The sequence below is a fragment of the Perognathus longimembris genome, chromosome 14 (genome assembly GCF_023159225.1).
Source record: "Perognathus longimembris pacificus isolate PPM17 chromosome 14, ASM2315922v1, whole genome shotgun sequence".
Lineage (NCBI taxonomy): Eukaryota > Metazoa > Chordata > Mammalia > Rodentia > Heteromyidae > Perognathus > Perognathus longimembris.
In genome coordinates, this window is record NC_063174.1 from 7,640,636 (window position 1) to 7,666,283 (window position 25,648).

The following is a 25,648-nucleotide window of genomic DNA, read 5'->3' on the forward strand; positions in this document are numbered from 1 at the left end:
AGTCAGCAGTAAAATCCCAGATAAACGTTTCATCTCTTTAACATTTTTCTTTCAGTACAAAAAGCATTTATGAGACTGTCAAGAGAAAGCATTATAAAGGAAGCTATAAAGTCCTGTGTACCTAAAAAGGGTCTGAAAACTTTTCAAGAGAGGTAGTAAAAATTGGAACTCGGGTAAAACAAATCGAAGTTGCTAATAGGTATTCATGTATCTTTTACGAAGGTAAATGCTTAGACAGCAGTGAGGAAAAGCAGTTGGTGGTGTAGGTGGAAATGCCTCAAAAGGATACTGGGTGTGTTCATTTTGCTGAGGGCAGGAAAGTTGGCAGGTAAAAGAGTAATGGCCTGAACCCACCATGGTACCTAAGAAATAGATAACCAAAAAAAGCTCCTCTGAACCTTAGGTTTCGTGGTGGTCTTAGTCTTTGTCCCTAATGAACAAACCATAGATCTTTCTTAATGTGGAGAATTAGCATCATTAATTCAAAGTTCTGTGGTTCCTGTAGGAATCACAGAGAGAGTTTTCAATATCACTAAGACTGAAACTTTGGTTTCCTGATTGCCTGTTTAGTATTTAATTTAATGGCAAAAAATAATGGACATGTTAAAAGATATTTTCACACATGCACACATACCCATACACACACACAGACACACACACAGACACACACACAGACACACACACACACAGACACACACACACACAGAGTAGTCTTATAAATAATGAAAGAAGCTAGGCTGTTGTGGAGAGGAACAAAATAAGAGCAAGAAAAAAGGCTTGTGAATAGAAAAAGAAAAAGCTTGGGAATGCTACCTTTGTGGAATTGTCTTTGTAGAAGAGAAAATGGTGACTCAGCAACCAATGGACATAGATAAGGAATATATACTGAGGCCAAGCCGCCAGACGCTCTGACATCCATCCTGGTGCAGTGTAATCCAGACTGCATCTTGTGATTCATTTACTCCTTTTCACGTTTATCGTCATGCTTTTATTTTATGAATTCAATATCAATTACATCAGCATGTATTAGGAATCTATTTACATGTATTGCTATGCTCTATAATCGCTATGTGTAGTGCATGCCCTACAGGAATTTCCTAAGACAGACAGTTCTCAAAGAAATAGACAAGAATGACACATAAACTGCTGAACAAAAAATGTAAATTTCACAGCTATGGCCATCTGAGGTGTTGAAGAAAGGGACACTCAAGATCCATTGTTTGAAGAGATCCATTTTCATTATTTGATAGCCCTTAACTAATAAGTAACAATAGTCCTAATGGCCTGAATGTGCTGTGTTGGAAAGAAAAAAGTGCTTTACCTGGCACATGCAACACTAGTGTATATATACCAGTCTCCTTGGTATATTGTTGACTACCGCCTTTATTGATATTTGTACTTTTGCATGTTCGTTGGTAGTGTACAACAAATGCAAAAACCCCAAAAAACTCTTAGGATACACCTTCTAAAAATCAAAGGACTTTTTCTTCACTGGAGGAGATCACATGGTACTGATCATATGGTTCTTAGCTAAATTTTCAATGATACTCTGTTTTTCCTTCAAGAAGGATCTTGAAGATGGTAAAAGAGCATAAAGGCCCTCAAACTTTTAGTGTAATATGAAATATATCTGAAGTTACAATAGGGTGCAAGTTCTTATTTCTTGGGATGGAATCATAGATCAATGGTAGAGCACTGCTGTAAACAAGGAAGCCAAAGAAGAGTGTGAGGTCCTGGGTTCAAGCCAGTATTGGCATCCACTCTCCCCTACACAGTTCTCTCTCCTGGCCTGTTAAAGATGAACCCAGGATTATTCTGCTCTTCTTTTTAGGGACAAAACCCTCTTAGACCAAGTATCTTGTAAATGTGTTTGGGTACATACACGTACATACATACATACACACACACACAGTGATGCATCATATCACAGTATTTCAGTTAGCAGTGGACTTCATCAAGTTGGTGGTCCTATTAGATTAGTATAAAGTGACTAAAAAGTTCTTACTGCCTTGTAATCCTGTAGCTACCCTAATTCCAGAGCGACATGGCATCACTCACATTTCATGGTGATGCTGGAGTAAACAAACCTTCTGCACTACCAGGTATATAAAAGTATAAAGTGCAATTATATAACTGGTAATATTTGCTAATGATAATAAATGATTGTGCTGATTTATGTATTTAATAAGCTACTAATTTTGTTTGTTTGTTTTGTTTGTTTGTTTGCTTTTGGGTTCTAGTTCTGGGATTTGGACTCAGAGCCTGGGCACTGTCTCTTAACTTTTATGCTCAAGGCTAGTGTTCTTTTCATTAATATTTTATTGATTGGTTGATTGATTGACTGATTGATTGCTAGTCCTGGTGCTTGAACTCAGGGCCTGAGCACTGTCCCTGGCTTAATTTTACTCAAGGCTAGCACTCTACCACTTGAGCCACAGCACCACTTCTGGCTTTTTCTGTACATGTGGTTCTGAGGAATCGAACCCAAGGCTTCATGCTTGCTAGGCAAGCACTCTACCACTAGGCTACATTCCCAGCCCCCAAAACTATTCTTTATAAGTAGACATGACTGAATGTACTTACTTTGCTTTAGGAAAATTGTCTGTATAGGTCCTAATAGCACAAACCTGTAAGTCAAGAATATTCTGAGAGAACCAGTGAAATTACTTTTCAGGGAAGAGAAAAAGAAATTACAGATAAGCAGAGAACTGCCTGCCATTTGCTTCTGTGGACAGAAGCAAATGTGTTTGATGGCCTCATGATGAGACAAAACAAGGATCCTTCCACAGGAGCTGAGAAGTCACACTGAGAAACTTTGGCAAGCAATGAGAGAAATCACAAAAAATCACTTACCACTTCTAACCTGGTGAAAACGGGAAATCCTGGTTCGATGCATAAGTTACTTAACTATTCTCTGTCTGTCTAGAAGAAATAAGGTATGACTAGCCAGGTACCAGGCTGAGATCAGGAGGATCATGTTCCAAAGCCCCCCCCCCCCCAAAATAAAGAAAAAGAAATAAGATATAACTACAAAATATGAAACAATCCATTTTACAAACAAACAAAAAAGCCGTCCTTCTTATAAGCATACTGCATCACCAAATCTCAAAAACAAATACAAGCAACTGATCCAAGTAGGAAGAGTTTATTTGTAAACGATTTCACATTACACCTATGTTAGTATCAGCTACCACAGAAGATACCCCTAGATGGCTGAATGAAGTGAACACACTAATGTTTTCAATTTGTTCTGTGAGTAATTCTGTATTTTGTTTAGTGACTAGTTTTGGATGCTATGGGAGTTGTTGTGCTGTAGGCAAATTAAAGAAGCCTAAGAGCATTACTTGCTTGCATTAGCAAACAAGTATGTGAGGAAAAAAATCTTATGCATGCAACATTTGCTTTCATACACTGTGACATGAATTTCAGATTAGCTTAATTTTCTTCTATACATTCTCAGAAAATAATGAAGAAAGTTATATATAATTACTATTAAAAAAAGTGCTGATGATAATCATGTTATGACCTAAAGACTTGTGAATTTTTTGTAATATTTAGGAATCTGAGGAAATGTGTGATTCAAAACAAATTTCTATATGTATTTTTAAAATTTATTTATTGTCAAAGTGATGTACAGAGGGGTTATAGTTTCATACGTAAAGCAGTGAGTACATTTCTTGTCCAACTTGTTACCTCCTCCCTCATTTTTCTCCCACCTTCCCTCCTCCGCAAATCCCTCCCCTCTACCCTGAGTTGTACAGTTAGTTTACTGCATATTATCTTGTAAGTATTGCTGTTGTATTGGTTCATCTTTTACGCTTTGTCTTTCCATTTTGACATTCCCCTTCCCTTCCCTAGTTCCAATACACATATATACAATACCCAGGGTACCAAAATCAGTTATAGTGACTTCAGGGGTAAAACCATAGGGAAGAAAGACAAAAGAAAAAGGCATAATTTCACCTAATACATGGAAAATAACAGCAACAATGAAAAACCACTTATTCTATATGTGTTCTAGTAGACAATTGTTTTAAAGATTACCATACAGTAGTGTTTACCTTTTTTTGGTGTACACACCTACAAATGCTAATCCTTGGGTGTCTTTATATTACCACTTCCTTAATCAGGGCAGAGAACAGTTTCACCTCCTTCAAAACAAAGTGTCTCCACCTCCCTTGAGCTATCAGTAATTTTGTCTTCTTCATTCCCAGTGCCTAGCAACTATTCATCCATTGTTCATCACTATAGTTTTGTCTTATGAGACTGTCATGCAGTGGAGTTAAGGTGTAACTTTTTGAGAATGTCTTTTTCTTTAAAGTTTATCCTAATTGGGCATCTCTCTTTCTCTGGTTTTACCTGTTCTTTTCATTCTTTCTTTTTTGGCCAGTCCTGGGCGTTGGACTCAGGGCCTGAGCACTGTCCCTGGCTTCCTTTTGCTTCCTTTTGCTCAAGGCTAGCACTCTGCCACTTGAGCCACAGTGCCACTTCTGGCCGTTTTCTGTATATGTGGTGCTGGGGAATTGAACCCAGGGCCTCATGTATACGACGCAAGCACTCTTGCCACTAGGCCATATCCCCAGCCCTTACCTGTTCTTTTCTTTTGCATTCTTTTGCACTCTTCAATTTTCCATTCCTTGACATGGCTTATAAGGGGTGGAGACTGCCTTTCAGGGTAAGCACCCGAGTCTGCAGTCTTGAGACAGAGAGAACTGTAGTCCCATTGTCCCAGCTGACCCACACTTGGTAATCAGGAGAGGAATGGAGAAGTCAGAGAAGAGAAATCTGACTGAGAAAACATTGAGAATGGTTGAACTGATAGGAATATAAGAAAGAATTTGCAGTAAAAATGTAATTCTTTTAGTAAGGATACAAAAAGCAGCCTGCTCTTCTAAGAATGACTAGTGGACCCATTACAGGACCTGTTGCTATTCATTCTTGAAAGAGATCTATAGCTGTACTCATATTGTCATAGCATCTTAGTTGCTCTACTGACCATATCCTCTCTACAGACTGAGTTTTCTGCCTACTGGTGCCATTTTCTCTATCAAAACAGGGAAAATTTTGAAGTCAAACACTTGTTAGATGATTGAGTACGTTTCACTATGAATTGTAGTCACTATATCAGTTTAATCAGTCTGCCATGCTAAATATTAAAGTTTAAATGGTACTTAAACTTTGTAGTTGTGGAATGATATGCTATTTTATGTTAATACTATAAGGAGATGAGAATTATTTTGTGTATAGGTCCTTAAGATGGATACATACATACATGCATATGAATACATATATAGGTATATAAGCATATATATATATTGGTAGACAAATAATGTTATCATGAAGGGATTGTTTTCATATTAATAAATAACTCAGTTATCTTCTGAAATTATGATTTTGTTTCCTCTGAGTAGTGCTATGGTGTTAGCAGATCTGTTATCCCTTAAGCTGCTTAGCCATGTGAACTGAATCTACTTCCACTTGCCATCTGTTCTAGTCATGTGTGCAATTGAGTCTGAATGCCAGGCATTCCTTACATGCATCACTTAGGTTGGTTCAGCATTCCCAACCCCAGGCTTTTACTTCACCTTGTTGATCAAGTAACTGCAGGGCTGCCAACAGGTCAGATATCTTGGTACTTTCTAGTTCCAAACAATTCCTGCTGGGAGGCAGTCATTCAGGAAATCGATTTTAAAAGTCTCGCATGCCCAGTTATCTGACTGCACTAAAATAAACAGAATGTCTATAATCTTCCACTTCTTTCATACAAGTATCCAATAGACTGGCTAAGCATTAAAGACTTTGAACTAATTATTCTATAAATATTTTTATTAAAGAAAAATAGAGATTCTATTTTTAGAAAATATATTGTTTAGAATTAGTTATCTTCCTCTAAACAAACCTCTCATCAAATGTTCAATGCATAATCCATGTCTGAGAAGGAGGAACAGAGAGAGTGGGGGAGAAAGAGACAGACAGAGACAGAGAGCTTTTTTCAAGCCAAACAACTGGTGGCATAGTACAAGGCATAAAAATAAGTAAATTAATAGATCCCAGGAAGTTGCACCAAGCTATGCATTATTTAGTTTCAGAATTCATCAGAGATTGCATATGTAAAATACTCAACAGAGGGATGTGAATACTTAGGAGGAAGCTAATTCCTTTCCCTTAGAGTTCATCCGCTTCTGTGAGTGTTGGGTTATACAAGGAGTTTACTATAGAAGTCTGAGTACACTGCCACCAAAATTACTTTAGAAATCCATATGGGTTGTTTCACCTTATGGATAGTTACCTTTCTATCTTGACCCATGGCCTACCTCCGACTATATTCCTACATCCATTATGAGGGAGCTAAATAATGTGTGAAGAATGGGTGGCATGTGTTTTGGCATGGGCTTAAGTGGTATAGCCTTTTATGTTGAGGGATTGGAGGGGAATAGGTGAGAAATGCCTCTTTATCTATTTTAAGCAGGTGATAAAGAATATACAAGCTGTTACTGAATTTATAGGCTCCTTTGCCTTTCAATACCATTTGCCTATGAGCAAACATGCCTGGGAACAAGTGAGAAATTTTACTCAATGGCCAAAGAATGGAAATGAGATTTCGTACTATAAAGGCATCTTCTCCTTGAGAAAGTCTGGGGTTAGAAGTTTTACTAAAATTGTGTTATAAGGATATTGGTGTTCGTGTTGTCAAAAACGTTTTTCATTGAAAAGGAAGGAAATTTCCAGGAATCAGATTACCACATCTTTTATTCCTTATCCCTAGGTGTGGTACTTGTGCTTATGTTTTTATTTTTTTATCATTTATGATAATAAAAGGTCTACAGTTATCTGGAGTGTCAATGTAGTGCCTCAATCTGATCAGATTGAGCTGATCAAGCATTCCCCCCAGCAGGTGATAACTGAGTAGTCCACACTTGCAATAATACTGTTATTTACAGTATTTAAAGATATGTAAGCAATATCTTTAAAGAGCCAGAGTTGATGGTGCAACAGACTATCAGTAATTTTGTGGTACATTCTGGTTCCTAGGTACGTATAGTATTCTACATTCATCAGATCAAAGTTAGATCCAAGAGACAGAGGTTGACAAATCTGAGTAATAAAATCAAGAGTATGAGGAAATTGAGAACAATCCCAAGACAATGTCAGAAGTGATCCCTATAAGTACTATAGTAGGTGGGCGTGATATACAAGAAAAAAGGGGACCAGTGGGGCAGAAGAGCACTCTAGTGGAAGACAGGACTGAAAAAATCATGAAAGGAGAGGTTGATGGCATAGAAGACCTTTGCCTATTGTTACACTGGTAGAATGATGACAGAGTAGAGCTATGGCAGAAAGTGTCCCAGGAGAAATAGTGTTAAGGTCTTAAGAGTTGTCAAGTAAAAGAAATCGAAGACTATGGTAATATGAGTTCATCCGTGTGAATATGGAAATTGCTTAAGGTAATGCTGTGCTTGATAGATAAGGAGGGGAAAAATGAACCAGATGCCTTTGTCAATGTAATATAGAAGAATAATGTAAAGAGTTGCTGAAATGCATGACATCAGGTTATATTTCTAGTATAGAAAGGTTACTTTGACAATAATAGTAGGGTTCAGAACTCAGATTCTTATTTTAGTCTGTTGAAAATCATAGCTAAAGCCACATTGAAAAAATCATGGATGCACAACTGAAAATGAATAGCCAAGGACTTTCAGATGACATCAACATCATTTTTAATACATAAGAGTCTCTTAAATTGTTCGGGTAAATACTACTACTGCCATGGCCCTCATTTCATTTTTCTGACCTCTAACTGCACAGTGGAAATTTGGGAACAAGTGGCATGTCAGACATCAGATCTGCTACCTAATAGTGGAAATGAGTGAAACTTTAATTTACTAATGCTTTTGCTAAAAATGTCTGGTTGTTAAAACTGCATTTTGTCTTTCTTTGAGAAATGTCTGGCTTTGCATCTTAAAAAGCAATTGAGCTTGAAAAACAGGATTGGAAATTTAGATTTCCATTGTGGGTTTCAAAACTAAATTGTCCTGTGGGTAAGTAACAGTTGCCCCTGGCACTGAAGACCTCATTGAGAACTTCTGGGAACTCTGAGGTGCATGCGTTCTACCTGTTTCTCTTCATGTTAGATGCCTGAATCATGCTCCTATCTAGATATAGTATGTGCTCCGTTTAACTCATTGCCAGCAAGTAGAACAGCTGAGAACCCCGAAATGAGAGAAAGAAAGAAGAGAGGGAGAAATACACACAGAGAAAGAGAACATACATACAAAGAGAGTGTGGGAGAGAGAGAGAGAGAGAGAGAGAGAGAGAGAGAGAGAGAGAGAGAGAGGCGCACAAAACCAGAAAACCGAGACTGGGCTGGTGAAGTGGCATCTCACCTTGGCTGAACATTTAGATGCCTGAAAGAACAGTGCGATTTCTTGTGATTTAGTAAAAGGTCATTTTTCCTGTATGTATGTATGTTCCAGTGCATAGGGATATAGTCTGATCAAAATAAAGCAAAGTACCTAACATTTTATGTGAAAGAGTTACTTTTTATACCTTTCCTCTACCCCAGGACTCAGTAAAGCCATCCCTATCTATTTTGCTTTCTTTACTGCAGGATATTTGTGAAGACATTTCTGACCACGTTGAGCAAATCCATGCCCTCCTTGAAACCGAGTTCTCCCTGAAGCTGCTGTCCTACTCCGTCAATGTGATCGTGGACATTCACGCAGTGCAGCTCCTCTGGCACCAGCTTCGAGTCTCCGTGCTAGTTCTGCGAGAGCGCATTCTGCAAGGACTGCAGGACGCCAATGGCAACTACACCAGGCAGACAGACATTCTGCAAGCTTTCTCTGAAGAGACAGAGGAGGTGAGTCTTTTCTTTGAAGGCAGCTAATGCATTGTCAACTGTTCCCATTTGAGAATGCTTCCAGTTGAGAATGTTTGCAGTGAAGAATTCTTTGTAAGCGGATAAAGCTATTCCAGAGGGGACCTCAAATCCTGTGGTACTGGTCAGAAGCTAGGAAACTTGTAATGTGCATGTGGCTTTAGGCCAGAATAATTCATATTAAATAATTTCCACAGATGCCATCTTAGAGTGTTGCTGCTGACCTAATTTCTTGATCCCACTTTAATTTCTTACCACTTACCACTTAATTTTACTGACCACTTACTATATCCAGGCTCTAGGTGCCAGCAATATAATAGAGATTATAACATGCTCTCTATCATAGAAGAGCTTTGAATCTAGCAGGGAATGGAGACAAGTTAACAGACATAAAGGCCACACTGTGATAAGTGTATATGACACAGTTGGAGGACAGAGAAAAATACAATTCACATAGGCATTTTTTTTTAGAAGAAGTGAGTTTAACATGACTTATAAAGGAAACACAGAATCACAGGTGAGTAGCAGAGATAATGGTGTAGACAGAGGATATGGCATGGTTAAAGACTCTAAAGGTAAGAGGCGGCTAGGACTGGAGCAAAGGCTCACAGGAACAGGAAGCAGGATTTAGACTCATAGGTAAGCAGAGGACAGATGATAAAGATGAAGAATTGGACCTCATTCTGAGCATGAAAGAAGTGTTTGTTGAGGAAAGTCATTCTGGATACAGTTCATCAAATAGATAGTGGACTATTATATATCAATTATTTTCCTGTCTGTGTCAAGAATACTTTAATAGTTTGTTGCTATTATTCTTGCAGAATAACTTAGCAATCTCTACCATTCCCAAATAAAATCAACGTACAATTACAGAAAAAAGCATTGTGATACCTAAGAATAGGTACATAGATATAGATGTTGATATACCATATACAGATATGGGGTGGTGGTGGTGTTGTGTGTGTGTGTGTGTGTGTGTGTGTGTGTGTGTGTGTGTAAGAGAGAGAGCGAGAGAGAGCGAGAGCGCTTCCATGGCTTTAAACATTTATTTCTTTTTTTAATTTTTGTCAGTTCTGGGGCTTGAGCTCTGTCCTTGGGCCTGTTTATGCTCAAGGCTAGTGCTCTACCGCTTGAGCCACAACACCACTTCTGGCTTTTTCTGAGTAGTTTATTGGAGATAAGAGTCTCATGGGCTTTCCTACCCAGGCTGGCTTTTGAACCGTGGTCCTCAGATCTCAGCCCCCTGAGTAGCTATGATTACAGTCATGAGCACCAGTTCCCACCACTTTCATGGCTTTTGAAACCCAGTTTATTTCTTTATTATTAGTTTTGTGAAGACATATATTCCTGAGTTCATAAGGCACTCACATCAATCAATAGCTAAGATTAAAAGGTCTTATAATTAGTGCTGCATAATTCGCACATTTAAATTTTATTAGTGTTTCCAGGACTTCAACATCAACTCTGCAAAACAGATCTCTAGCTATTTTAATAAATGATTTATTTTTCTTGATTGTTGTTTATTCAAAACAAAGATGCTTTTGCTGTGGCAAATTCCCTGTAGGGCTAGAAGTCGATCAGAATTAAAATCAACATTCCTCTCCCCTAACTTCATCACAGTGTGTTTTCAGTTAGCTCTCTCTACTGTTGCAGCACTGGGATGTGAATGTCACCAGAGGAACTATTGGATGAAAGTGCTATGCTTTTTCTTCCAATGGGAGCCACCCCAGAAGCAGTTCAGTTGGGATAGTGTGGTTAGGGGTAGGTTATGGCTATAGGATATTACAGAGAATCTCCAGCCTCTGAGGGCATAACCTAATGAAATCAGAGAGGAAGAATATTTGTTTGAATTCTAAGAGATCTTTCTTTAGACCTGACTGATTTCTAGAAGGGGGCATTACAAAACATTGAACAGAACCAGTTCATTTTATATATTTATTAACTCATCAGCTCTTTGTTGTAGTAGCTAGATGTATAGAGTACAGTTATGGCTGTCATTATTATCATTTTGTGGAACATACTTAAACATGTGCTGATATTCATTTGTATGACTCATGAATTGGTAGTTGAAGATGGGATGGAAAACCATTTGGGCTAACTGGTAGAAGTCATGAGCATCTGTGTCGTGAGTTTAAATTAAGTAGCATGTATTATGTTTCTCATAATGTAAACTAAACATTTATTTGTGGATTTTGAAGTACTTTTATGATTTTCCTACTTGAGATTAATCTTTAATACTATTGTAAAGATGAGTGACGGGGGTGGGGGTGGGGCGCTTCTAATAGGATGACTCCAAGAGAATTAAAAACTCCTTTTTGTGTTTCTGTTAGCATAGTAGAAGTGTGGAATCCAGGAAGGGAATTAGAAAAATGATTCTCAGTCAGAAAAAATTTAGCTTGAAATATTTGTATAATAAAGAGAGAAATAACAAAATAAAACACTGATAAAATAGAATAGTACCTTTCCCTTCCAGAGAAGGAGGATTCAGTTTTCTCTTTCCTAATTCTGTTGAATTACAGAGACACATTGAAGAGTAAATAGAAAACCTGAGAATACAAGTTTGCAATTCCCTTTTTTTTAAAATTAAAGTGTATGGGTTTTATTCTTTATTTAAATATGGAACATATTGTATCTAGTTAACAAATTCTCTAATATCTTACTAACACAAAAGCAGTCTAGCCAAATAAGTGAATAAAAACACTTCAACACAAAGTTCAAATTTGTGTAAAGAATATTTTGCATTGGAATTTTCTATATTCCACATAATGTTTTATTTAATATATTTAGGTATATTAAAATAGTTTCATATGATAGAAAAAAGTAAATTTCAGAGAAGTTAAATAATTGCTCAAATACATAAATCCAGGAACAATTAAGTAAAACCAATGATAAGAAATAATAATTCCTTCCCCCTTCTCTTCTTTCTACTTTCTCTACATTTCTATAGATTTCCTACTTCGTACAAGGCACTAGATACTCAAAAGATGTAATATGCGGGCTGGGGATATAGCCTAGTGGCAAGAGTGCCTGCCTCATATACACGAGGCCCTAGGTTCGATTCCCCAGCACCACATATACAGAAAACGGCCAGAAGCGGCGCTGTGGCTCAAGTGGCAGAGTGCTAGCCTTGAGCAAGAAGAAGCCAGGGACAGTGCTCAGGCCCTGAGTCCAAGGCCCAGGACTGGCCAAAAAAAAAAAAAAAAGATGTAATATGCTAGCAATTGCCTTCGTAATTTTGGTTGATCTTCATACAGTTTTGGGAAGTAGGCATAGGTACTTTTCTTGTCACTGTGACAAAATATTTGCCAGAAACAACCTAATGGATGATGGATTTATTTTGGCTCACCATTTCAGAGATTTCAGACCATAGTCCTTTGCTTTGTTTGTTTCTGGGACCATGATGAGGCAGAACATCACAGTAATAGAAACATTGAACAACAGGCTCTTCATCTCATGGTAAACAGGAAAGAGAGATGGAAGAAGGAAAAGGACTGAGAGGGAGGGACAGGAAAAGGACAGGAAAGAGATAAACCTAAGGACATGCCATCAGTGACAATTTGTTTTGTCTAGGTCTCACCTACCAAAGTTTGCACAGCCTCTCAAAATAATGTTACCAGTTTGGTACTCACATTATACACATGAGCTTTTGGGAAACATTTCATATTCAAACACAATAGCAGGCCAGGTGAATTATCCTCATTTTATAGGTGTTGTCATTGTATCTAGATTAGAGGACTGAAGTAGAGAGAGGTAATGTCGTATGAGTAGTAATAAGACTCCATAATTAACATTAACACAATAGCAGATGTTAAGGAGAACTTATTTTGTGCCAGGTGATCTAGTTAGCTAGCAAATTGCCTAAATGATACTTCCATCTGTGGAGATACATTGTCCTTCACATGACTCGTAACATAGCAATTTGTGTATTCCCCCACTAGTACATATAACAGGGCAATTATATCAACACAAAGTATAGTCTAGATTTTAAACTGAGTAAGGATTAACTCCAGAAGATATCCACCTCTGTATTTCCCATAGCATTTTATTATTCTCCCATTTAGCTGTCTGATGTGTTGAATTAAATTAAATAGTTCAGTTAATCTCTGCTGTAGGTATATTACAGGGAGATAATACTACTTTAGGTTGGAGGACTTGGAATTAACCATAGAGATTAATTATGTGATTCATTATTTCAGCCTGTAGAAATGAAAATTATCAAGAATCACTAATTAAAAATTAAATTAAAAATAATAAATTTGGTGTAAATAAATGTTGAAAATTTTTGTGTCATTTTTCTCCTTGTTGACCAGAAGTGAAATTTTGTTTTACATTTCTCTATCCTACTGGCTCTTCTCAGTCCACTGCTGCTCTCTGGAATGCATTCAGAGTCACAGGATCCCAACATAGTAGAGGTGGAATGAGTCTGAACAAGGATTCTGACAGTGTGAGCAATGGACACTGGCATTTCCTTAGATCATTTTAATAGAAAAAATTAAAATTTAAGTATTAAGTTGCATTTTTATTTGTGGCAAAACACAGTAAATATTTAAAAACAGATCCAAGAAGGCACTTGAAACTAAGCTTCTGTTAAGTATGGAGACGAAATTAAGCAAAATTTCTTGCTTCAAACTGGATAAAAATGAGGGTACTTCCTTGATGTCTGAGCTGAGAATGAAAGTAGCAATAAAGCAAGTAAATTACCACGAAATAAATTCTGTAAAATGGAACTTTAATCTTTAAATATGTTTTGCAGCATATTTAATGGTGTTGTATTTGAATAGAGACATTACTAGACAGCTCTGACAGATGTCTACACGACCAAATGTGATAGTTCTGAAATTAAAAAAAGGAAACAAAACCAATGTGGATTAACCCAAGACTTTATTAATTATGTGCATTAAGAAACTATCTGGGAAGTGGATGGAAGGAATCAGTGGAACTAAAAGCATTAGAATTACTAAGTAATATTTTGAGTAATAATGACACTTTTCATTTATTACAAGAGACCTCAGTGAACTTTTCTCAAACCTGCCCCGGCATCATGCTGGAGGTGGAGTTTGGTAGCCTTGCGTGGTAGCTTGCGTCAGACGCGCACCAGGCCCTGTGTCTAATCCTACCGCTATAAAAATCAAACAAAAATGCTAATCAAAACAACCTCTGACCTCATATGAGTGTTGAAGGACAATAACTTGATAAAAATAATAGGAAATGTAGTGAAAATCAGCTAATTTAAATAAATCTGATTGAATTTCCATCATTTGTAACATTATGTATGCATCGTGAACAAGATTAAACGATTGAAAAAATACCAACTGCTGTTACATTGGGAATCACATTCTTAGGCTCTTAAAAAAAATTACACAGACTGACTTTTGCTTGTCTCACTCATTCCTTGGTGTTTTTAACTTCTGACTGTATTTAAAGAACCTAGTCCAGGTATGAAGCATGGTGTGTGTGTGTGTGTGTGTGTGTGTGTGTGTGTGTGTGTGTGTGTGTGTGTACATACATGTTCTGGATCAAACTTAGGCCCTTACATGTGCTTGCCTGGCATTTTATTGAGCTATATCCCTGGCCTAAGACTATGCTGCTTATGCTTGCTGAGGTGTTTGTTTGTTTTTATTGTTTCTTTAATTTTAGGAAGAGACTTTTTACCTTAAAATGAAATGCAAATAAAAATAGTTACTCTTGAGTGACAATACTCAACTCTCTTACTATTTAAGATAGTCGCTTGTCTCAGATCAGAATGAGAGAGGGATCCATTTGGATCAGTGAGTGCTTTGGAGTGTAGTGTGGTATCTCCTTTTCAAACTAGCCACTGGCTAGAGATCCCTGAGCTTCCCTGAAAAGGCACTGTATTCTGTATTGAGATTTATTTATTGAGATTTATTCATATATTATCTAACATAGATCTTCAACATATTCATCTACAGTTATTTATTGAGTTCCTATTATGTAAGACAGTGTCCCTGGGATTATGATGCCAAATGAGGACTAAATATACTTCTGAGACATTTCCTGTTTGCTCCAAGGTAGATAGCTGACACTTTACAAACGGAAGGAGAATACATGCTAGCTCAAAGTAGCACACAGCTGTTGGAACTTGGAGTTTGGGTCAGGCAGCCTTAGTCCAAGGTCCAAGTTGGCCCTTGATCATGAAGCTACTCATTTTCCTTCTTTTCACTCAGTCTTCTTTTAGGTAAAATAGGACACTAGTACAGATCTAAGAAGAAAGTTTTAAGGATTAAATTTAGAAGTAATAATGAGCTGCATGCCAGTGGCTCATGCCTATAATCCTAGCTATTCAGAAGGCTGACACTTGAGGATCATGATTCAAAGCCAGCCAGGGCAGAAAAGTCCACGAGACCCTGATCTTGAATAAACTATTCAGAAAAAGCCGGAAGTGGTATAGTGCCACCCTTTAGTGCAAAAGCCAAGCAAGGCTCGAGACCGTGAGTTTAAGCCCCAACGCTGGTCCCAAAAAAGAAAAAGAAAAAAAAATCTTGGAGCAACCAAATCTTAAGAATAACATGGTTGAAAGAAACATGGTATGTGGGTCTGGCTTCCACTGGGTCACGCTGAGCCCTCTCTTCTCTGGGATTATATCTACTTCTCACTTTTCAGCTTTTTTTTTTGCCAGTCCCGAGCCTTGGACTCAGGGCCTGAGCACTGTCCCTGGCTTCTTTTTGCTCAAGGCTAGCACTCTGCCACTTGAGCCACAGCGCCACTTCTTGCTTTTTCTATATATGTGGTGCTGGGGAATCGAACCCAGGGCTTCATGTGTATGAGTCAAGCACTCTTGCCACTAGGCCATATCCCCAGCCCACTTTGCAGCTTTTTTTTCACATTCATTCCTCAATGTCCTAGATCAGACCAGGCTGTCCTTCGTTTTGGTAGGTACAATAGGATTCCAGGAAACCTTCTACTCTAATAAATTTTTTTTAAAAACTCAACAACTCGTTGCTTAAATTAGCAATAAGACAAAAATCTAATCTTAACCGCAAAATTAAAGAGTAGAAAACTAAAATACTTAACCTTTCGTGCTATTTTAGTGGAGGAATTTTAAACAAACCTAGTTGTAACGATAACTAGTAAGAGAAGTGGGCAATTGGTCATTAACTATATCAGAGTGAGGGAAGAAACACATGTAGAGGAAGGTGATGGGCAAAGATAGTTCTCATTCATTGATTTTCTCCAGGGTAATCTGTGTGTTCCTTTGAAAGGTAGGCCCAATAAAAACCAATCTTAAGCTGCTCATTATGTATTTGTAAAGTCAACAGCTCACCTTCCCATGATTTGTGAGTATATATTTAACTTAATTGGGTTGACACAATTATTTCATTGCAAAGCAGTTTTGAAATACCTACTATGATCTAGCCACCTGCATTAAGTGCTAGAGTGATATAGCCAAAACAAAACAAAAGACATACATTGATTTCATTTTTACAGAGCTTTGTTCTCACAGATTTTATTAAGGCTTTACTATAGAATGTGGGTTTTTTTTTAATAGAAAATTGAGATAGGCACGAATATTTTGGACTGTCCTTGGACATTTCTACGAAGGCTTTCTGACAGATTAAAGAAAACCCTTTAAATGTTTCAAAACAGGATGCCACATATAAATCTATGTGGGAATTGACTAGTATACTTTTCTGCATGTCAAGCCAAAAGCCACTGTGACTGATGTGTTTCTGATAGTGGCCTATATTGAGATTCCATCTGGACTAGCAGTTTGTTGTAATTGATATACTGCATTTACTGAAACCATGACTATTATCTGTTTCAGGGCCGACTTGATTCTCTAACAGAAGTGGATGACTCAGGACAGTTAACTATCAAATGTTCTCAAAATTACTTGTCTCTGGATTGTGGCATTACTGCATTTGAACTCTCTGACTACAGCCCAAGCGAGGATTTGCTGGGCAGCCTGAGTGACATGACCTCTAGCCAGGTCAAAACCAAACCCTTTGACTCTTGGAGCTACAGTGAGATGGAAAAGGAGTTCCCCGAGCTGATCCGGAACGTTGGGCTACTCACGGTAGCCGCTGACTCCATCCCTTCCAACTGCAGAGAGGCCGCCAGTGAGGAGGCGTCTCAAGTGTCCCTTTCAGCAGCCCACAAAGGTGGAGGTGGGGAAAACGAAGATTCTGGGGTCAAAGAGCAATCAGGGCCTTCATCTTCAGGGGACATTCTGACAAAGGCTCTTCATCACTCTTCTGACAACGCAGAGCAAGACTCTAGTTCCTCCCTGCACCTTGGTGCAAAGAATCAACAGCCTCTTCCTTGTGAAAACACAACCCCTAAGCGATCCATCAGAGATTGCTTTAATTACAATGAAGATTCTCCCACACAGCCCACATTGCCCAAAAGAGGGCTTTTCCTTAAAGAAGAAACTTTAAAGAACCTTCTGAAAGGCAGTGATGGCAGGCAGCACATGGTTGATCTGAAGCCCGAATTGAGCAGAAGTACTCCCTCCCTGGTGGACGCTCCGGACAGATCCAAGCTCTGTCTGGTGTTACAGTCTTCCTATCCCAGCAGTCCATCTGCTGCCAGCCAGTCCTACGAGTGTTTGCACAAGGTGGGTATTGGGAATATTGAAAATGTAGTTAGAAGTCACATTAAAGAAATATCTGCTAGCTTGGGAAGGCTTAATGACTGCCACAAAGAAAAACCTCGACTTAAAGAGCTACACAAGACCTTAGAAGAGGTGCTGGCATGCCAGACACCTAAACCAGGAGCTGGTTCCGGCAAGCAGGATGAAAACATGAGATGCCCACTGCTGCTGAATGGAAAGGCTCCCAGTGCTCCCAAGGTCACAGAGGGGCGGGAAACAGATTCTGCTTCCACCTCCTCAGCTGAGCTGTGCAGTCAGAGGCATTGGGACCCCCAATTGCCAGTGCAGTCAGAAACATCCAGTTCACCACCTTTCACTCAGAGTAGTGAATCCTCTGTTGGCTCGGACAATACCATGTCCCCAGTACCTCTTCGCAAACATGAAAGCAACAATGGCTGCTCCTCCCCCACTCCAAGCCATGGCACCAAGAACAGTCAAGTTGCGGAGGCCTGGTATGGCTCTGATGAATACCTCGCTCTGCCCTCCCACCTTAAGCAGACAGAAGTCTTAGCCTTGAAGCTGGAAAATCTCACCAAGCTTCTGCCTCAGAAACCTAGAGGAGAAATCATTCAGAATATTGATGACTGGGAACTCTCTGAAATGAATTCGGACTCGGAGATCTATCCATCATACCATATCAAGAAGAAACATACAAGGCTAGGCAGAATGTCTCCAAGCTCCTCTAGTGACATAGCTTCTTCCCTGGGAGAAAGCATTGAATCCGGGCCCCTGAGTGACATTCTTTCTGATGAAGAATTGTTTATGCCACTCGCTGGCATGAAAAAATACATGGATGAGAAATCAGAAAAAGCTTCATCCTCTGAGAAAAATGAAAGTCATTCTGCTGCAAAATCAGCTCTAATCCAGAAACTAATGCAAGATATTCAACACCAAGACAACTATGAAGCCATATGGAAAAAAATAGAGGTAAGACAGTCTTGACCTGATGACTTTTTATCTGATTTTTAGAAGAAATACTGAAGAGGAGAGCGCCTTCTCCTTATTTCACTATCAAATATGTTTTATTTTTTTTAATGGCTCTGATGACTCTCCAAAGAAAGGAAAAAGCACAGCGATGACTTATTGTGACATGGTATGCATCACTAAGATCTGTCATTTTCAGTATATTAGCCGTCTAGTGCACAGTTCTGCCGCTGTTGCCAAAACTTAGGTTCTTGATGGTGGACTTAGGCAATGCAAAATTAAACAGAGCAGTGGGTATGCACACATAAGTGCCTCTGGATTTCATAAGTGGAATATTCCAGGTGCCATCAGTGCTTTTTGATTCATTTACTTTCCAACCTTGCAGTAGCCTCCATACTGATAAGGACTTGTTGTTGAAATAGAGCAGGCATTTGTTTCCAGTGGAATTCTTTGTTTTCCTTTAGTCTTTCTCCTTTCTCAGACCCCCTAGGTTATAACCATGCTATTACCTATGGGCTTTGGGACATGTAATTGACATATTGGGTAAAACTTTACATTTGGAATAAATTGTTAGATGTGATGAATCTTTGAGGATGGGCATCACAAAATTCTAGGTCTGAACTCTGTAATAAAATTTATGAATCTATTCTCTAAAGGCATCTGGGGTAAAAAAAAAAAGACTTATTCTGGCTATTGTAGTAATAGTCTTCTTTCCATAACTTTATTGGAAATATATCCCAATTACTTTGATCGTCATCATTTTTCATAATTTCTCTTTAGTGTATATGAGTGATGATAAATGATTATACCCATTATCAACTGTGCAGCACTTTACTTGTATACATTTTTCCAGGTGCATTTCAACTTGAGTTTTCACAGTCTAGTGCAGCAAGCAGGTCATGTGAGGCTAACCTCCTTTATAGGAATGGAAATAGAGATTTGGTGAACTTAAGTTGTTTTCCCAAGCTAAAATTGTTGGATAGGTAGACAAACAGACTGACTGACACTAATACTTGGGAAGATGAGACACAAACCTGTGTCTTCTGACTCTTAGTTCACTTTTCTTCTAATGCATCACATTGCCTTCCAAAGAGACTATCTCCCTCCTTGGGAAACTATACCAGAGAGGAGAACACAGCGTTTAAGTGCTATCCAAATATGATTTTTAAAAAAGAAAAAGAAAGACAGAAAATTGATATAACCTTGTTCTAGTTTTGGGCTACTCCTCAATTTTTCACATCTGTTCATTATTGGACACTATTCTGGGACTAACACTATTCTAGGCAGTAAAATATAATACATGTGAACAGAACCACCAGATAGAAGATAGCGCAAGTAGATAATATGAAGAAGAAAAACTGGCATGGATACATGATAATAATAACATTGAACTGGCTGCTGGTGGCTCATGCATGTAAATCCTAGCTACTCAGGAGGCTGAAATCTGAGGATTGTGGTTCCATGATAGCCAGGCAGAAAAGTCCCTGAGACTCTTATCTCTAATAATGAAAAAGCTAGAAGTGGAGCTGTGGCTCAAGCAAAACTGTGGCTCAAGTGGTGGAGTGCTAGCTTTAAGCAAAAATTTCAGAGACACCCTTGCCCCGAGTCCAAGATAGGACACACACACACACACACACACACACACACACACACACACAGAATAATAACATTAGTAATTGGTAACATGTGTTAAGTGTTTATACATCAAATCTTCACAACTGTAATATGAGCTCCATTTTTGGCTATCCTGGAATTTGAACTCAGGGCCTCATGCTTGCTAAGTTGGCACTCTATTACTGGAGCTCTGAATGCTTCTAGCTCTGAACTAAATTTTATGGATGAGGAAGCTGTGGCTGAGAAACAGTCCAAATTCTCTAAAATCCCTATTACTGACTCAGCATTCTCCTGATTTTCCATAAGGAAGTGATCAGTATTCACTGGGTGTAAATACTGTATTATTATAGACAAATAATGTCAATGAAGCTTAAATTTTCCTGCAAGTTCTCATGATTTGATAAACATTGGATAGGACTTAGTAGGATGTTCAGGATTTAGACAGATAAAGGAAGGTAGAACTAATATAAAATGCAGATGTCATAATGGGCATCTACTGCTACTTCTGTTTTTGCCAGTCCTGGGGCTTGGACTCAGGGCCTGAGCACTGTCTCTGGCTTCTTTTTGCTCAAGGCTAGCACTCTACCACCTGAGCCACAGCGCCCCTTCTGGCCGTTTTCCATATATGTGGTGTTGGGGAATTAAACCGAGAGCTTCATGTGTAGAAGGCAAGCACTCTTGCCACTAGGCCATATTCCCAGCCCCTACTGCAACTTCTGGTAATATAGCCTAGAATAACTAGTGCTTTTTGAACTCTTATTTTGCATTTGGCTCTGTGCTAAGTTGTTGTGCTTTTGTTTTTACGTATTTTATTCTACTTAAACCCTATGAGAAAGATATTTTTTTCAGATGAAGAAGCTAAGGCAAAACATAACAATAAAAAATTGCTCATGTTGTCATAGCTAGTAAGTATAAAGTCAAGATTTCAACCCAGAGAGCCAGCACAGTACAGCAGTATGGCGTGGTTTCCAATAGCCTCTTTGGAAGGTAACACTACTTTAGGTGATGGCAGCTACCAGTTCCCAGTCAACTGAACTTGGATATCACACTTTAGCTTTGGCTTTCTCATAGAGAACCTAGTTTACTTGCAAAATGTCACAGTGGATATTTGACTTAACTTCTTTGTATCATGCATCTTCTAGGCACTTTATCTATAATAATTCTATTATAGAATTCTTATGAATATGTAAGAGGGATTCTTACAATAATCCTTCAGGGTTGATTTTTAAAATCCTAAATTCCAACTCTTGTCCTAGTTACTGTCACCCACTGCCTAGTTAACTCCTAACTGTTCTCTATATTTTCATTTTGATAGCACTACAATCTGTTCCCAACACAGAAGCCAGAGTGATCATTTCAAAGCATAAATCTTATCATGTCACTCCTTTGCTAAAAACCAGCAAGAGCTATGGTATTCAGGGTCCTGTGTGAAATGGTCTCCAGATTTCCTCTCTGATCTTGTTTCCAACTTCTCTTCCTCATGCCCATTTTATTCCATTTCCACTGACCTCTTTGTTGTTCCTAGAAAATTCTGGGCATGCTTCTGCCTTTTGGACCTTTGTCAGTTTTTCTTTACTAGATGCCCTAATTTCTCACTTTATCTCTTCAGAGTTATTGCTTAAAAATCTCAGAGAAACCTGTACCTACTGACCATCTTTGCACAGGTATAACCTGGACTTTTCTTTTACATAGCTCTTAACATGTTCCATTATTTCATATAATTTTCTTACATAGTGTATTGTTGGTCTGTCTTCTATGCTAGAATAGGAGCTCTATGGGAGCAGAAATAGTTACATCTGTTTAGTTTGCTAAGGAATCTCATGCACCTACGATGTGAAATATATGGTAAACATTCGGTAAAGATTGTTGAATGAAGGGGTAAATCACCATATCAGAATGGAGGAAATTGAGTTTGGAGAGATGAAATCACTTTTCCTGAGCAGTGCAGCTGGTTAAGTCACAGAGCAAGGCTTTTAAGTCCCCCATCTATTTTACACTTCCCACTAGTTGGACTTGAGGACAGAAGAATTCTCTAAGAGAATGAGGATAAGTGGAGAAAAGAGTAAGAGTGGTATCTGAGATCTAAGTTGTAACCCAGTTCTGAGGCAGGGACAAAGAAGGCAGAGACAGAGCAGAAGATTCTTGAATGTTGAATAAAAAAGAGCTCTTTTCTTTTTCTTTTTTTCTTGCAAAAGGAAAATAATAAAGGGAGACTTAGAGGAAGGAACAAATTTTAGATTTGTGAGAGTCAATGAGGTCTTTGGAGAAAAATTGACTTAATAGAGTACTAGAGGTAGAAATTAGATTGTGGATGATTAAGAAGGGAGAAAATCATATCTCATAGTTCAAGGAATTGGGTTGTGAAAGAAGCATAAAACAAAGAATGAAAGTTCACAGTGAATCCCAATAAATGTGTTTTTCTAAATTAAAGTTTAGCCGGAGAGCTTGATGACTAGAGAGTATGTAAATGGGGCACACACTGAGACAAGATGAGAAACATGTGGGAAAACTTACAGTCTGATAAAGAAAATGATAAATATGGAATACATTCTTCTTCTGATTCCTTCCCCACTAAATGGAGAGTGGTGCATTTATTCCTCTTGTCCCACAGCAGACACATGAAAATCCATTTACAAGGAGAGTATTGCGAGGTTATAACAGAGTTCCCAGAAAATGCCTGGGGTTCGTGATTCGTGTCTTCGATGCCAAGTAGGTTCCTATTAGTCCCTACCCCACACAATTACATCTTTCTTATAATGGTTTTGTTAATATGAAATATTTCATTTTTTGTTTACTCTTTATTCTTTGAGATGCCAATTTTTGAATAGATTTTAAATTATTCTCATGGTTTTAAGATATAGATATTAAAAATACCTAGGAACTACTAGTCCCATCCCTAGCCCTCATCTTAGGTTTTCACCCAGCCATAGGTGATTTTTTTTTAATCTTGTGTCTTTGAAGTCATTACACATTGCAAACATACTATAAAAATCAGGTTATAAGTTGCAAGTTTTCTTTTTCCACAACTAAATCTTTTCTGTATCCCTTTCCTGATCTATCTGTGAGGGGTGATTTGCTTCAGGACATGCTGTGTGGATAAATTAATTGGATAGCTCAGATTTGAGTGTTCATCCCCTGGGAGCTTCTCTAGGCATAAAATTAAAAAGTGACAAAAGTGAAAGAAGTCATTTAATCCATTTTTTTGGATACTTAACAAGAAATAGAATAAGAGCAATGAGGAGAAAGGAGGGAAGGACATAATCAAAAGCAGAGGGACTCTAACAGAACAGTACAATTTTTACTTAGCGTGGTATCTGGAGATGTAGGTATAATAAGTAACAGAGATTCCACACGATAGCCCGTGGGCCCAATCTTGCCGGATACCTCAGTTTAATACTGTTTTGTGGAAATATACCTCTGCTCATTGTCAATGGATGTTTTTGCTTGGAGATGATAAACTCAAGTAGTTATGATAGGAATTATGTGGCCTGCAAAGACTAAAATGTTTCCTTTGGCAACTGACAGAGCAGTTCCAAACCTCTACTCTTGGGTAAGGAAGAAGGAAGTGAAAAGATGTCTGACCATTATATGCTAGGCTCAGAAGTAGATTCTTACATTTGATTTGCATGACAGTCCTATGGAAAGTTTGTCTTCTTGGTGGTCTCATTTTACAGATGAAGAATGTGTGGTTTGAGTGTAAGTGACTTGCCCAAAGAGAGCCACACCGCTGCTAAGCGTAAGGCCTGGGACTCCAGTTATACTAGATGTTACTTTGTCTTATCTTTGATATAGATTCAAATGCCAGGGAAGTTAGACAATAATCATTTGTACAGATAAAATCTATTTATAATTGGGTTACAAACCATTACTAGGTCCATAAATGATCAGAATGGCTTCTGCGTGAAAATGAACTGCCTGGCAAATAGCCACTTGTCCAAAGTGGGGCATCACTGATCCTGTGTTAATGGTAAGGTGACTCCCAGGAGGACTGGAAAAATGCAGTTCCAGGTGGTGCCACCTCCATGGAGCACTACAGAAGATCCATCGTGTCAGATAAAATGCAAGGTCTGCTTTTCACATTATGCGCTTCCCATTAATATTAAATGCCCCAAAGTGACACCAACAGGTTTTGGAATCAGTAGTACCAAATTGATGCATGGCATAACTGGGGCCACTTCTACCCTAAGATATGAGTATCTTCAAATGCCAGGTTATGGCATCTCCACTATAGCTGTGACTCAGTTGTTGCATTTTGTTCCAAAGACATCAATAACTGAATTTAAAACACTTTGCTGCCAGCTGAGGATGTCATTGCGCATAAATTATTTTGGATTCAGTGCGGCAAATACTTGCTGAGCGCTTGCTTTTTAAAACTAGGCTGTGTAAAATTGCAATCAAGTCTATTCCTGATCTCATGGTAGCAGCACAAAGGCAGCCACCATTACTCCTGCCTAGAGATGCACGTGGGAAACACGGGTCCAGTGCTGTATGAATAGAAAACAGGTTCCATCTGGGGTTAGCTTGGCACTGATTTCTGCATTTCCTTCTTTCCTCTTCCTTCCTCCCCTTGTTCCTCCCTTCCTTCCTCCCCTTGTTCCTCCCTTCATTCCTTCCTTCGTTCCTTCCCTCCCTCCCTCCTTCCCTCCTCCCTCCCTCCCTCCCTCCCTCCCTCCCTTCCTCCCTCCCTCCCTCCCTCCCTCCCTCCCTCCCTCCCTCCTGCTTGCTTGCTTTCTGCTGGTCCTGGGGCTTGAACTCAGGTCCTGAGCACTACCCCTGAGCTTTCTGCTTAAGACTGGAGCTCTATCACTTGAACCTAAACTCCACATGCAGATTTTGGAGATAAGAGTCTCACAGACTTTTCTGTCCAGGCTGGCTTTGAACTCCAATCCTCAGATTGCAGCCTCTTGAGTAGGTAGGATGACAGGTGTAAGCCACCAGCTCCTGGCTAAGTTTGTACAATTTTGAATAGACCAAACAAAACACATCCATAGAATAGATTTGTTCTTCCTTTCAATAGTTTGCAGTCTTTGACAGGAAACTACTTAAAAAGTTAGGCATAGAGAGCTGAAAGTTAAAGCCAATCTGGTCATGATATGCTAGATATGCCTCCATCAATGAACACAGAGGTTCTCAACTCTGGATGCCATTATAATCACTAGAGAACTTTAAAACAATCTGAACCAAGGCTCTACCCCAGAGCAACTAAACCAGAATCTGTGGGTTTCAGTGTTTGAAAGCTCGGGTTTAGGAACTAGTCCTCTAGGGATTATTTTGAAGGCTGTTGCCGTTGTAACAGGCGTGGTGTGGGGTAAAAGAGTCTGAAGTGTGGTCTTAGGAGCAGACTGAAGAAAGAGATAGAGGTGGGCGATGTTATAAGGCAAAAACCTACAAGTTCTGTACCTCTTTCAAAATGAATGGAGTAAGAAGGAAGTATAAAGAATTGAGATTCCAAGCTGAAGTTTGGAGCTGAGAGCAATAAGGAATTAAAAAAATAAAAGGTTCTAAAATGCTCAACAGATAAGTGGGAGAAAGATAAATCTTACATACAAGCACTGTGGCTCAAATCCAAATGGAGAGTTTTAAATCAACGGAACATTTTAAAAGACAATCATAAGTATTAT

At 38.7% G+C, this 25,648-nt stretch overlaps 1 protein-coding gene across 1 annotated transcript in view; it reads left to right on the plus strand.

Moving 5' to 3' along the window:
- The window catches only part of Akap6 (A-kinase anchoring protein 6), a 334,863-nt gene that overhangs the window by 62,724 nt on the left and 246,491 nt on the right, over positions 1 to 25,648 (plus strand). Inside the window, exons 3-4 of the mRNA XM_048362246.1 lie at positions 8,609 to 8,860; positions 16,662 to 18,416. Coding sequence (XP_048218203.1) covers positions 8,609 to 8,860; positions 16,662 to 18,416 — 2,007 coding nt within the window. The remainder of the gene's footprint in view (positions 1 to 8,608; positions 8,861 to 16,661; positions 18,417 to 25,648) is intronic.